We start from the raw sequence: 13805 nt of genomic DNA, 5'->3' as shown, positions 1-13805 counted from the left end.
CAAACTGTTCCTCAGCCAACTCTTTTAAAACCCTAGGATGCAAATTATCCAAATATATTAATTTAAAGAAAAGATTCATAACTTCAGAAATTGCTGCTCGGCATTCTCCTGGTTTTCCAGGGGAACGAGACATTTTCATAACTATCTTCTGAAAGAATTCCATCAGCTGGCTCTCTTCCCACGCGTAACGGAAGTACCTGAATGCTGTTGCATTTACTAAAATGTTCTTGAAAACAAGCAGTTTGTGACACTTCCTAAAGTCTTTCTCCTGACTGATTCAGCTCAGAATTGCCTTCAGCACGTAGAACAAGACCGTTTAAAGGGCCAAATATTATAATCACAAAAACATTAATGCATTTTAGCGGTTTGGACTAGATTATGTTTGCACGCATTTCGTATTGCTTAGTTATGAATACTTCCACCTAAGAAAGCCTTCACTTCTAGTTGTGACATACTCCTCCTCTTCATCTCCCGAGATGAAAGCCAGCATAGATTTCCTCTCTGCTGCACACAACAGATGCCGAGTTACCAAATGTCCATTTCTGATACTTAATGTTGCTAAGGATGCTTCAACGCAGAGCATGTGAGGTTTCACCTCGTATCACTTAGCTCAAAGTCTCTCTGAAGTAGTAGCAACATTCAATGTTTCTCCCAAACGCTCTGGGCAACAGCTTACAGACAGGGCTGACGGCCCCCAGACCGGGATACCCTGTCTTGAACTCTCTATGGCAGCACAAAGCACTCAAAATCCTTTGCTTCCAGGACAATGAGCCAGAAACTCAGTAATTTATTATTCTGTTTTACCTAAAGCACTATTCCTCCTGTTGTTTCCGCATGCTTTACCCTTCTTAAGCAGATGATGACCACCGACTATGTATGATTCACCTTTTAATCATATGGACTATGCCACCAAACCCGACAAGAATAAATTCGTTCTCACAGACGAGTAATTCCAATTTGAAATGGACAAACGTGCCCTGGACCTAGACACTGTAAACCCAGCCAATGCACCTAGAAGATCTAAACGTAGCACCACAGCAATACTGTGTACAAGCCCAGTAACCTGGGGTTATGGACCTAACAACCTGCTATGAGCAAAAACAACCCTCCTGGACCTTGGCGGGAGGTGACACCAGAGACCGCGGGGCAGAATTTCCATCTAGGTTGCCCAAGGAGGCAACAAGGCTTTACACGCTGCGCTTCTGAGAATTTGGCTAGAAAGCTCCATGAAATCACATGAAGAGGACACTTAGGAGGTGGCGAGTGAATACAACACAGACAGGCTCCAAAGTCAGTGCAGCACTAATATTTTGCCATCCATGTGGGACATCCTGCAAGAAATCCGTGATGTCTGTGACTATCAAGCTCCCATACAGCGTAAGGGTCGTGGTGAAAACTATCCCAGCACCAAGCCTCACCACGGTCTCTTTGCAAGCTGACCATCAGTGCAGGAGACAAGGTCATCTCGTGTGTCCCGCCCCCAAATTAAAAAAATAAAATTAAAAAAAAAAAAAAAAGGAGGAAGAGCAACTAAAACAAGATTCAAGTTCAGCCTGCTCACCCATGCCTATCTCTCAAATCTGGAGCAAGCAAGAGGAGCAACTCCGTAAGGGTTAAAGGCACCTCCACAAAGGAAACTCAGTGAGGTCCTGGAGAAAATGTTTTGGGGTTTGAGAGGGGTGGGGGGAAGCAGTCCTTCTGTTGTTGGACACCATGCGAGATGCCTGCAAGGCATCCAGCATTCCCAGTAGAGCTGTATGTTGATGGACTCGAGGGCTGAAAGAACAACCTCTTGACATACTTTTCCAGCAGAATCTGTGGCTTGGACCGCTGATGAAAGGAGCACAACTTGAGACTGCAGTAACGACAGGAGATGGTGAAGTGTTTGGTCTGTCTTCTATTTCACACAGGTGACCCTTCAAGTTTTGGGCAACGTACCAACATTGCAGGCTTCTCACACGGTGTCCAACACGTCAACACAGACAGACAAAGGTAGTCCTTTGCTGCCAGAGCTCCCATTTCCCAGAGCAAGTCCTTCTGCTGGAAAGGCTGCTAAAGGACACAGCCCTGAAAACCATTTCAGTGCTGTAATTAATGAACAAGACACATTTCATCCTCACCTACGAAGAAGAAAAGATGCCTTTGCAGTGAAAAGCTTAAGTTAGGCGGCAAGGAAGGCGGATCTGCCTCCTGGTTCTGCCACACGCTTCCTAAGCGACCTTTGGGCAAGTTACTTCATTTCATTTGAGACTTGTAGACACAGGCAATTTCCCAGCACTGCATATTAGACTGTGCAAGTCTGTACAGCTTATCTCCCCAAAAAATCTTTCCCTTGCTCATTCTTCATCTTTTTTCCCCATCAACATTACATTAGTGCAGCAGACCTGAACACATAATTGCACATTTCTTTGATGAAAATAAAAAGCTACATCTATTGCATTGTCTAGAGGAGAAGCAGCCATACCCAAGCCACGGTGCCAGCACAGGAGCTAAGCGCTTGCCAAAATGAGGAGTTCATAGCACTGTGGAATTAAACTCAACACGAGAAAACCAAAGTGCTTAAAGGTTTTTTCAATCTGATCGGTAAAAAGAAAACTCAACACAGTGAAAGACCGGGATTTCTCTATACCAATTTCAGATCCCCAAGTTTTATTACTAGGGCTGCATAAAAACACCCTGTTGAGAAACTTCTCCTGGAGAGTTCATCAGATCTTGCACATTTCTTTTAAGTAAAACTTGACTTTTAAGTAAATTAAGAAATACTTAAAATACTTAGCAAGGAAGCGTGAAGGAAAAAAACATAGAGAAAATTTATGTATCCAAGGAAGAGTCACTCCTATGCAGGAAATCTTATTTCTAAAAAGCATCCAAAATTCTGTAGCTTACAAGAAAAAGCCAAGCCAAAGAATGTGTGGAGGAAGAAAAAAAAAAAATCAGCAGAAATAAGTAACCCATTTAACTGGAAGTCTGCACGTTGATTACTGTCTGCCTTATGCACACAACAATCCTTTGGCTTTCTACAGTACTCGGTCAACATGAATACACCAAAACAGGGCAGGGACTACCGGTATCAGGAGCCTCTCACCTCTGCAGGGCTGGGTGTCCTATTTGCTCCTACATCACAAGGCTGTGGTGACGCCTTACACGCCCAGCTAACGGATACGGCCGATACGCTCGTTCTCAGCTAGTCTAATGCAAGCGATCCCTGCCCTCGCCCTGCAAACCCTGCCCGGTTAGGGCTCTGAAAAGCAAACCAGCCAGATGGTTTCATGCGTCTCTGCAAGCTGCGCGACACCGCGTTACGGCTGGGAATGCTTTCTCCCTTCTCCCCTTCTTCCAGCTCCCCGGGAGGGCTTTCCCCATCCCTCTGCCACTGACCCAACAAGCCCTGTGGCCATCACCTCTTTAGGGCAAGGCACCTCGCTGGCTCCTGGGACGTATTCGCTATATCTGCAGCTGCTGAAGAGCATGAGATTTTTATCTAACGCAGCACACCAGAAACATGAACTGCATTGCTGTGCAAAGGCACCTCCAGCAGTGCCTGTCACCGCGGGAATAGATGGCCATGCGAAAGCCACCTCCCCTCTGCGTTACAGACCAGCGTGCCCACAGCCCTGAGCCGAAACCTGGGTGTTTAACCCCCCGCCTGCACCGCATAAAAACAACCTGCTGCTTTCTAAAGAGAGAGACAGATGCAGGTCACACTGCGGTTACTCGAGAGACCTGGGTCACATACTCCTGCAGCACCCACAGCACTGAAACATTAGCTCACGTTTATTTAGAAACCCCAGGAGGTCTTTGCACTGCTTAGCTTCGATGGCGTGCTTTTGACAATTTTACCAGGAACTTGATAATTTAACAAAATAAAAGGAGAAGACCCAAGGGAGAGAAGGGGGGGTACGCCAGAGGCTCCAGCTCCAGCATCTTGCAGAGTCTGCGGGCTGTTAAGTGCCCATCCACAACAGGAACGCCCGCCACGCGAGATGGCCGAGACAGCGCTGACCGAGGAGATGCTCCATCATAGCTCGTCTGGGCCCTGATGGGATTTCCTTGATTGAATTTCACAGGATGCAGCCATTGCAAATGGCTCTTCATGACTCACGAAAGCCATCTAATGAGCCTCCCTGCTTTGATTAGGGCTAGCATTTGGTTTGGAGGACAGCAAATGGATAATACTATTTCCTGGAAAAAATGTTGGCGTGGAAGGACATACTGTCTTCATTAATGCTATTGAATAATGAGGTCGTTCAGCAATCCTAGATCTAACCTCCTGGCTCCCACTACCAAAACAAACAATATCTAATTTTACATCTGCTGAAAAGCATTTGGAGATGTGTTTAAAAAAAAGAGTAAGTGGGATTAGACTTTGAAGCAGAAATACTGAAGCATGCAGAGCTCAGTAATGGTGAGGAATGAAGAATAACCTTTTTTATAAAATTAAGCCATTTTAGTCTCCCCATACTCCTGACAGAATACCCAGCGTGTGCAAACAGCTGTTGCCGTGGTTATTGTAAGGAGCCACTTCATGAAACTCCAAGCAATGCAAACACTGCTGCATTACTAGAAGGCAATTAAACAACCATCAAAACTAGATCACCTTTTCCCTTTGTTTTGTACATGGAAATAAGGTACAGATTATAACAACCGCATAACTTTCATTCCGTGCAATGGCTGTGATTCATGCCAGTATCAGTAATGCACTAGCCACGTGCTTTTGCCGTCGTACCACCTCTCTTCTCACAAAATATTCCTTGATATAACCCCGAACCCTCTAGGCGTTATTCAAATCACAACTTTCACTCTGTATTCAAAGCCCTTGAAACCGTTCGCATAAAGTATGTATTTGCACATTAGTGATGTGAAAGGTGCAATTTGAATTCCGTAATTACAAGCAGAATGCAAAGTAAACCCTTTGTAAGCTGATACCAAAAGCCCGCCAGAGCCCAGGCGCGCAGCAGTGCCAAGGAACACGGCACCGCCGGGACCGGCGCGGAGCTGACAGGGGATACTGCAGACCAGCCGCAGGCTGTCCACCTGCAGCCCCTCCTGCCCTTCGCACTGCAACTCTGCTGTGCTCCGTTCTTCGTGCACGTCGTTCCCTTTTCGTACTAATCACTTTTACAGCTCTTACCTCGGTGGGCTGTTTCCGTATACACGAAGCAAAGATACACTACTACATAATGCTCACATACAGCGGATGTTCTGGACATCCGCGCTGATCATTCTTCTCTACTATGTTACACGATAAACAATATGCAATTGGATAACTAAGGGTAATAGTGCTAAGAATTCTAACAGGACTTTAGCTCTGCTATTCTGCTAGCTGTATACACTCACTGTACAGACAGTTAGGCATATTCAAGCAGTGAATTCAAATACTTAAGAACGTAAGATATATTCACGTTTGTGCGACTCAGATTAATTGCAACGCGGGTCACAATAAACTTTGGTACGCCATTTTTCTCTGAAGCATTATGCATTGCAAAGCAGGGTACAGTGTGACCACCCCTGATAGAACGGTATGCCCCAGTTTACCTGACCTTTTTTTTTTCACCCCAGCAGGGCCAGAACTGCATCCTTCATCTAATGCCAGTTTTTAAGAGGAAAAACATGTACCACAAAAACACGCAGGGGGAATGTGAGCTATGTACAGCGTGTGTTGGGGGGGGATGGTAAGGGGCAAAAAAAAGCCCAGTAGTTAAATTTCACATTGATAGTGCCCTTTACTGCTGAGTTGTTAAGTTAGTGTGTTTGTGCAATGTTTGCGTATTTTACAGCTTATATCTTATAACCCAATTCAGGACCTGAAAATTATTAAGCCGCTACAGTGAGCTGTGTTACTTTATACCAATAATCCTGACCGTTACGCACACCACGCGGTGGGAAGCAACGGAGAACATCATCTTCTGGCCTGATGTTTTTAGTTAAAAAGGTGGAAATGCAGTTTCCGATTCTTGTCCCCTGCCTGGAGGCTGAATTCTCTTACCGGGTAGGTACGGGGACTTCAGTCAGAGCACCCAACATGACTGCCTGCTGCAGCCGGACGAAGGCAATGAAAGGACTCTCCAGGAAGTCTACCTCCCCCACCAGCACATTGGAGGCCTCAGCATCACGGGGCAATTTCTTCATGAATTTATTCTTCAGCTGCATCAGTGAAAGAGGAAGGAAAAGAAAATTACGTCTTGTTAGGCATGCAAACAGGAACGTGCAGTAACATTTACCCAGTTTTCACCCACGTTCCCTCTTTCATCAGAACATATCTTTGGCCAATATGTATCGTCCCCACAGAGCCTACTGAGATACAAATGCTAAGATCATCAGCCCCAGAAGAACAATGCTGATATCGGTGCTTGGAGCCAAGACGATGCTGAGAAGATTATGCCGCTTGGAGCTGCTGTTTCTGTTTACAGTCCTGAGATGGTATTATTTTGGGGAGAAAAAGGTGTGCAGCACTGAGGAAGACGAGCAGATCTGGGCAGGGTTTCAGGCAGAAACACTGCACCACCTTGCTGCCCGGCCATCCGCACGATGGGGAGGGGCAGGCACTTTTTACGAGTAAAAATGCAACTCCGTGATCTGCAGTCGCTGCTACAGAAACGACTGGCCTAAGGAAAACTAACCCTCGAGGATGGACGCCAGGAGCTGGGCACCTGCATTTCGCTGTGTACATGTCTTTTCAAGTTCCGAGTGAAAGACCAAGCTTAGCGCAGGCTTTTAGGAGCACGTTTCCTATGCCTGTGGCTTCTAGCTTAATCTAAAATTTGCTTGAGGTTGTCCGAAGCCGCTGTTCCCGTTGCCCATGCAGGCCAGCACACGAGGAGTCACCGGGCAAAAGTAGCAGGCGTGCTGGTTTTGAGACCACACTGACGGTCTCAGTAACTGTCTAGGTGAGAGACTGGCTCCTTACTGCTTCCCTCCATCATCGCCCGAGCCCTCGGCCCTCCCGCAGGCTGCTGCCCCGAGAGCACAGAGCAGGGCACGGCCGGAGGGGGACAGACGAACATGTGCCGCCATTAGAGACCTCCTGTCCAGGACAAACCCCCTTCTCAATCCCTCTGCAGAATGATGCTGGATGGCTACTACATCCCTCACCTCCTGAAGATGTGAAGGAAGGGAAAGCCTTGGGAAGAAGTGAAGTGAGAAGGGGCATCCGTGGAGAAGAGAGAAATCAGAGAGGGTTTCTGAGGAAAATAAAAGCACCAGGCCTGGATGGAGAAGCCAAGGCGGGAGTGGGGGGAGATGCGGAAGAGGGTGGTTGGGAGCGGCACCCCGGCCTCTGCGTGGGTCCTGAGCCAGGAAGGGTTGGGCGGCACAGGGAACCCCCTCCAGACGCTCACGATGGGGGCTCTGTGTTAATGTTCCCTTCCTGATGAGGCTCGTAGCACCCTGCTAGCCCAGGTATGAATACCAAGCAAGAGGGGGGGTGTGGGGAGAGAGAGAGAGGGATACACAGAGAGAGATATACAGATAGATATCAAACCCAACTATTTCTCTGAAGTACAATCATATCTACCCTTAACGAATTTCTGTAATTCGTACAACAGCAACACAACTATTCATGCAGAAGTTGAGGGTAAGGGCAATTTTTAGAAAGGATCAATAAGCAGGCAGGTAGCAGGAATTGCCTGTCTTCATCCTTTATTCTGATAGCACACAGAAACTCCCTCCTCCCTCCCAGCCACATACCCGAAATACATCTAAAACCCCACCACCGACAGGCAGCTAACGAGGTTGCTAGTCACCGCGTAGCTAAAAGACCTCTCATGTTCCCACCACCAATTCAACACCCGTTGCTTTACTTGCTTTTACCCAGTTACTGCAGCCACTGTTTTACCCCGTCACAGCAACTCCTAACTTGATCCCAACTCTGTCCTCTATCCCTGTCCTCTATCATCTTTTTGTCAGAGAGAAACTTTAAGAACCTCACACAGAAGTTTAACTGCTAACACCTGGAGTACATACATATATACCACTCTGCCCGATCTGTTGAAAAATCAGCGTGGCCCAGCGGCAAAGAAATCCACTTCAGCAGAGCTACCTAAACTCCACAGCAGCTCACAACCCAGTCTGGCTCCACGAGCTCTCAGAAGCCCCAAAGCACACACTGACTGATGGCTGTAATATTTATGAACTAGAATACCTTAAATGCCCAAGGAAAAATAAGGTGTATGGTAATTCCCCAACAGAATCGTTGTGACTTTAAATTGATGCTGCCAAGTGTTCACCACTTGATAACGTGTCCCTCGGAAGAACAAGCAAATGGCAAGATGCTCAGACGCACGAGTTTTACGGACACACTCAACAAAACCGGTTGAAGAAATCTGGTGCTCGTGAATGGAGAGCTTCTCTGTCACAAGACTTTGCTGAGGCAGGGATTGTCTGTGGGGTGACAAAGCACTTCAGTGTCCTCCCTAAAGGAGCACAGCACCCACTGCTGCGGACATGCACCTGAGTGGGGCAAGGCTGCTGTCAGGAGAAGAAAGGCGAGATGCCGGAGGAGGACGCTGCTCCTCAGCCCCTCTTTGCTAGGCAGCACGTTGGGGGTTTTCCCCCAAGCACCTCTAAGAGACATGAAATCACCCCTTCTGCCAGGCCACCAAAGCAAGATTCATCAAAACAACCTTTGCCACACTCACGGGGAGCTTTTCTCTCATGACCAGTCTGTCCCCTGATCTTCCTGAAAGAACCATGTTCAAAAGCAAAGAAAGAGCAAACACTTAGGAACCTACTGATGCTTTGAAACTGGGTTTTGGGGGTTTTTCCCCTTCACTTCTGGCCTAAGATACAGTTTGGGAGCAACGTGGTGTCACGGCAGCAGCAAGGCCCCGTGTGCCGCTGAGCTACGTGTGGCACAAGGATAAAAGCATGAAGACGTGTAACTCTTCTGTCGAAGAGGCAGAATGGCCCCCAAAAGGAACCCAACCAGCTGGCAGGCTTGCTTTGGTCAGCGCTTTACCCCCAAAGGCTCAGGTTATCCTTTCTGAAGGATGGTGAAGGAGCGTATTGAATAGAAGATCAAAATCACTGTGGGAAAAGGACAGATTCTTCTGAAGCGCACGCAGGTAAACAGAGACGACAGTATATGAACAACTCATGCATTTCAGAAAGTATTTGGTAGCAAAAGAAATTCAGCTAAGACCCCACAATTTCTTTCTGATCGCTCTAGTAATCCGATTTCCTTACTCACCCAGGCTGTTTCAACACGTCCTTCCCGTGACACCCTTCTAGCCTTATTCTTTCTTTGTACTCTTACGATCTTTGACTGCTCCCTTCTCCTCAGAAACATGAGCCTGAGTTGTTACCTGAGCTTTTTTGGGGGTGCTGGTGCTTTGTCTAGTGTTCTTGCACTCCCTCCCTACATCTTTGCCTTTTTCTTCATTAACAGTGACAACAGCCGTGCCAGAAGCATGACGAAGGGAGCCGGGGAAGCCACCGTGAGCACACACCAGCGCAATTGCACTGCTCATCTTCAAGCTTCCTCATACTTCACATCTAGATTTTAGTCTATTTGAAAACCAATACAACTTGATTTTTTATTTTTAAAAAAGGTTGTCTCTCAAAGCAAAACAATGTAGTTATTTACTATATTTTATCAGATGAAACAATGAAGTATTTAGTAGAATTTCCTATCAGCTTTTGCTGCCTGACAAATAAGAAAAGCACATGGGAATACACACATTTCTCATCATATCTGGAGTTTAACTCTTCATGCATGGCAAGCCCACTGTTAACTGTGGCTCTAAACATGGTGTATGCATGGTGTCTCCTGCCTCCTCCAACACCGTTACACCTGGACTGCAAAGTGTTGCAGTCAACATAGCGTCACCTAAGGCAGCCTGCCCCTGCAGAGTGGACATGAGCTCCGCGCATTCCGTATCAAGAGCGCTACTCCGGTTCCTGCATCGCGATATGCACGGAGCCATGTTCTGACTTGAAAAGGGAGACCACACAGAGCAAGACACTCTGCTCCCTACGCCTTGGCTCTTTCCAAGGGCTGTCTGCTCGCTGCACGAGCGACGGGAACGCCTCAAGTCTGGGAGCAGCACCGGAGGAGCCGACACAAGGTGAATCCACCAGCAAGGAAAGCGGCGTTGGGACTTCAGTCACGATACAAGCAGCGCTTCTAGAAATGCAGCAAAGCATCTGTTGTGTTACTGAACAGTGGGGCTCAAAACTGCAGGAAAGCGAGCTTAGAAGACGACCTATAAAGCTGTATTTATTCATTTCCAGCAATCCTTCCCAAGGGATCCAAATGGTATCCGAGGTCCAATTCTGCACTCATCACCATTAAACCAGAGTGCCAGGAGAAATCTACTGACCAGCATCGTTCTCATCAGCCAACTGCCAGGGTTACTCTCATTTATACGTCTTCTCCCAAAGCGTAGCTATAGTTTCATGCTAAAAATAGTTCCTTACAGCCTGAAGGTTATTCTTCTCATCTCCGCACCTATGTACTGCAACTGTGCTACCACCGCGGACGTGAGCAGGCTCACAGGGCTCTGCAACATGCAGCATCTCGCTGACAAAATATTAAGTCCCACTATGGAGAAATGTCATCAATAGGTTCTGATTTGATAATGGGAAAACACTGCAGCAGCAGCAGCTGAGTTTTAAAAATCAGCCTCTCCTGGCTCTTTTCTGGTATATTCCTGGCACTTGAAATCTCCTTAGCCCGGCACAGGATTGTCTTTCTGCTAGGTTATTAAATTAGCTCCAGCAGGCCTGCTGCAGGGCAGGGTGATCTGAGCAGCGCTGCTCTTACCCCCAGCCTTCCCCGGAGCACCAGCAAAGCTCCTGCAGCCTTGGCCACGCTGGTGGCGGGCACCACCGCCCCCATCTTCTACGTACCCCTCTTGGCTTAGCACTCGGGCTGCGTCCTCGCAGCCGGGGAGGGATTTCCGAGTGTCCTCAGATCCCGGACAGCTTTGTTTTTAACTTCAGCAGCGGCAGAATTAATTTGAAGTTGAAGGCTTTTGAAAAATCCTGCCCTGGGTTGGTTCCCAAATCCCACCCCCCCCACCCTGGGTGATCTCTGGAGATCGGTGTTTGGCTGGCTAAGGGTGAATGGCGAGGGAGGATGTACTGCCAGAAACACCGACGGGGGGTAACGCTAAACTGGGCTACGAATCTGTAACGAGCTTTGCCAGGCGACTCAAGGAAGTAGAAAAATGGAAAAAGTCTGATGAAAAGGCATGAATTATTGATTCACCAGGAAGAAAACTGCTGGAACAATCCTACTCCTGCACGCTTCGGTCAGGATTACCACCAGAGAAAATACTAAATAAGCATCAAGGAGCTCTGTGGAGGAAGCCTGGCAAAGTGCTACCAGTTCTTCCATGAACAGTGCTTTGGAGGAAAGTGGAGATAAAAAAATAACGGGAAGGTGGCAAATCCACAATAAACGTTCAACTTTGCTGAACAGGTTGGTCGCGCGCTTACGCGTGCTGCTGAACAAGCACGGTGTCGGCCCAAACCCGGGTGCCTTTCTGAACCAGAACCCACAAGCAGGATCTCGAGTCCTGCGGCTGACCAGCTCCCGAGGCCGAGGGGACCGGCCCCTTTAGCCTCCCCTCTGCCCAGCACGTCAGACCAGCACGGCTCATTTTGAAGAGCTATCACTACAGTGGGGTTTTTTTGCTCCAAAGGAGTTTTGCAGCACCACTCGCCAGGTTCTTAAATCATTTATCAGACAGGTGACGGGAAAGGGCGCAGTCAGCACTTACGATCCATTTTGAACCATTCCCCGAAGAAGCTTCAGCAAGATTCGAGTCCTCAGCAGCACCCGAGAGCAGGGAAGGAGGGAGGGAGGGAGGGAGGCTGCGCAGCTGGAAGCACTATATTCACTTTCCCTGCACTCTGCTAAATTGAGCACCGTTCCAACCCGACCACTAATGTTATGTTAAAGGCCACAGATCTCCAACGCTGTACTTGCGAAAAGGCATGGCAACCTGCAAATCACCATTTCCCTAAATGTATTTTAACACTCTGTTATCACCAGCATCACTTAAGATTTATTGGAAACAAAAGCAGTCCCTAAGTACACGCGGCTCTTATTGCATCTGTTCGTTTGCTCTCGGGCATGTAACTGTGCCGTAGACCTGTCTGCCTTGCCCTCTCCCAGATGCAGCCTCCTGCAGAGGAGACCGCTGCGCAGCCCGTGAGCCAGCTCCCAACCGCCGCGGCTTCCAGCCTGAAATGCAGGGGGGAAGGGAAGGCGAGAGGCCAGCTCGCAGGCCTGGGAAGCGGGAAGGAGCAACCGCAGTCACCAGGGCCGAGAGAGCACCCAGGTTAGTTACGTGCCCCTGGACCTCCTGGCAAGATATTAAAAAACAATTTAAGGGACCAAGTCAGACTGATTTTCCTAAATCACTCGGCATCAAATATTTTCTAAAGGATGGAAAGCTTCTTCCTTTCTTTTGGGAGCACCTAGCACAACCAAGAGCGCAGCTGCCCAACGACCACGGGCAAGAGAAGACGAAAAGGAGCGCTTGGCTGAACAAACGCATGGCTCCTGCCTGCGACCCCCGGCAAAGCAGTCTGCAGGCTGGTCCGAGGCAGGAGAATACCCAAGGCAAGTGGAAACTCCATTAAATGAGTCATTCGCTGAAGCATCAGAAACACAAAGCTAACCAAAACCCCATGATACAGCACTAAAATTATAACCAGAGAAGCCCTTTGGCTAGTCACGTTGCCGCAGTGATGCTCCAGTCTTTGCGGAGCAGCCTGCGAGGAACACGTAGGCACTGATCTTTGGAAGAATCTGGTTGCCCTTATGTGTCATAGTCATATTTGGTCACTCCTAGCCTAAGGAAGGGTTACCAAACAAAAACCTCCGGCTGTGTGAGCTGGAGTTGAGGTAAAACACACCACCTGTCCAGGAACAGCCTCCTTTGAGACCGAGGTTACAAGCCTACGAAAGCCTGAAATCTCTCGCTCTTTGGGGACGGGGTTCCGCAGCGTGCCGTACGGCATCAACAACTACCGCTGCCTTTGCACAGGGCACCTCAGCGCACCGAGCGCCGGGATCACAGCCTGTTGACTTTGGCTACTCACTCGATCAGCACTGCTTGGATTTAATGCCAGCTGCACGGGGAGAGTAGTCCCGATTAATTGAGATGGGACACAGCTAGTCCATTCACATGCCATCTTATACTACCTATTTCACACAACGTAAAGCTTTTGCAGCTACGCCCTGTCTGAAAAATCAGCCCTACGTGAAAGGAGGGCTGGGACAAAAGAAAACCTGTTAGTGAAGTGTGAGTCCATGACTCATTTGAGCTTTTCTGCTATGGGTAGAGCAGCTGCCTTTATGGGATATCGCCACTGTCCTCACCTGATAGCGCCTGCTGAGTCTGCAGCAGGGAAGCCCCCACAGGCTTACAGCCAAAGGAAAAATAAAAGAAAAATGTTATTCGGGTCTAACACCATTACACAGACAGAGTAGATAACTAATAATTCCTGTCTCATCCTTGCAATAACAATATTAATGAACAAAATCAGAACTAAAGGGCCATCCACTGACTTCACCTAAGGAAGCTATGAACAGATACTAACTTCATAACCTGCCTTCCTCAGCCACGCAGGATCTGAAGTGCGAGCTTGAATTCCCCTTCCCATTAGCAGCATTTAGTTGCTATTGTCAGTGGAACTGAGTGACCAAAGCAAACGCCACTGGCATGAGAAATTGAGAACGTCATCTATCTGGCAAATACAAAAAATATAGTTTCCAGGATTTTGCCAAATCCAGGAAGGTGGCTTTTGGCAGCCCCGCTCTGGGAAAGCAAAGCTACCCGGGCTATCCCATC

The 13805-nt window shown here is 48.0% G+C and overlaps 1 protein-coding gene across 5 annotated transcripts in view; it reads right to left on the bottom strand.

The window, feature by feature from the left end:
- The window catches only part of SLC4A4 (solute carrier family 4 member 4), a 230154-nt gene that overhangs the window by 56649 nt on the left and 159700 nt on the right, over positions 1-13805 (bottom strand). For all 5 annotated transcript variants that reach the window (XM_072862885.1, XM_072862890.1, XM_072862888.1 and 2 more), the window contains exon 8: positions 5987-6144. In XM_072862885.1, coding sequence (XP_072718986.1) covers positions 5987-6144 — 158 coding nt within the window. The remainder of the gene's footprint in view (positions 1-5986; positions 6145-13805) is intronic.

Source organism: Ciconia boyciana, chromosome 5 (genome assembly GCF_034638445.1).
Source record: "Ciconia boyciana chromosome 5, ASM3463844v1, whole genome shotgun sequence".
Lineage (NCBI taxonomy): Eukaryota > Metazoa > Chordata > Aves > Ciconiiformes > Ciconiidae > Ciconia > Ciconia boyciana.
This window is presented reverse-complemented; position numbering and strand designations above follow the sequence as displayed.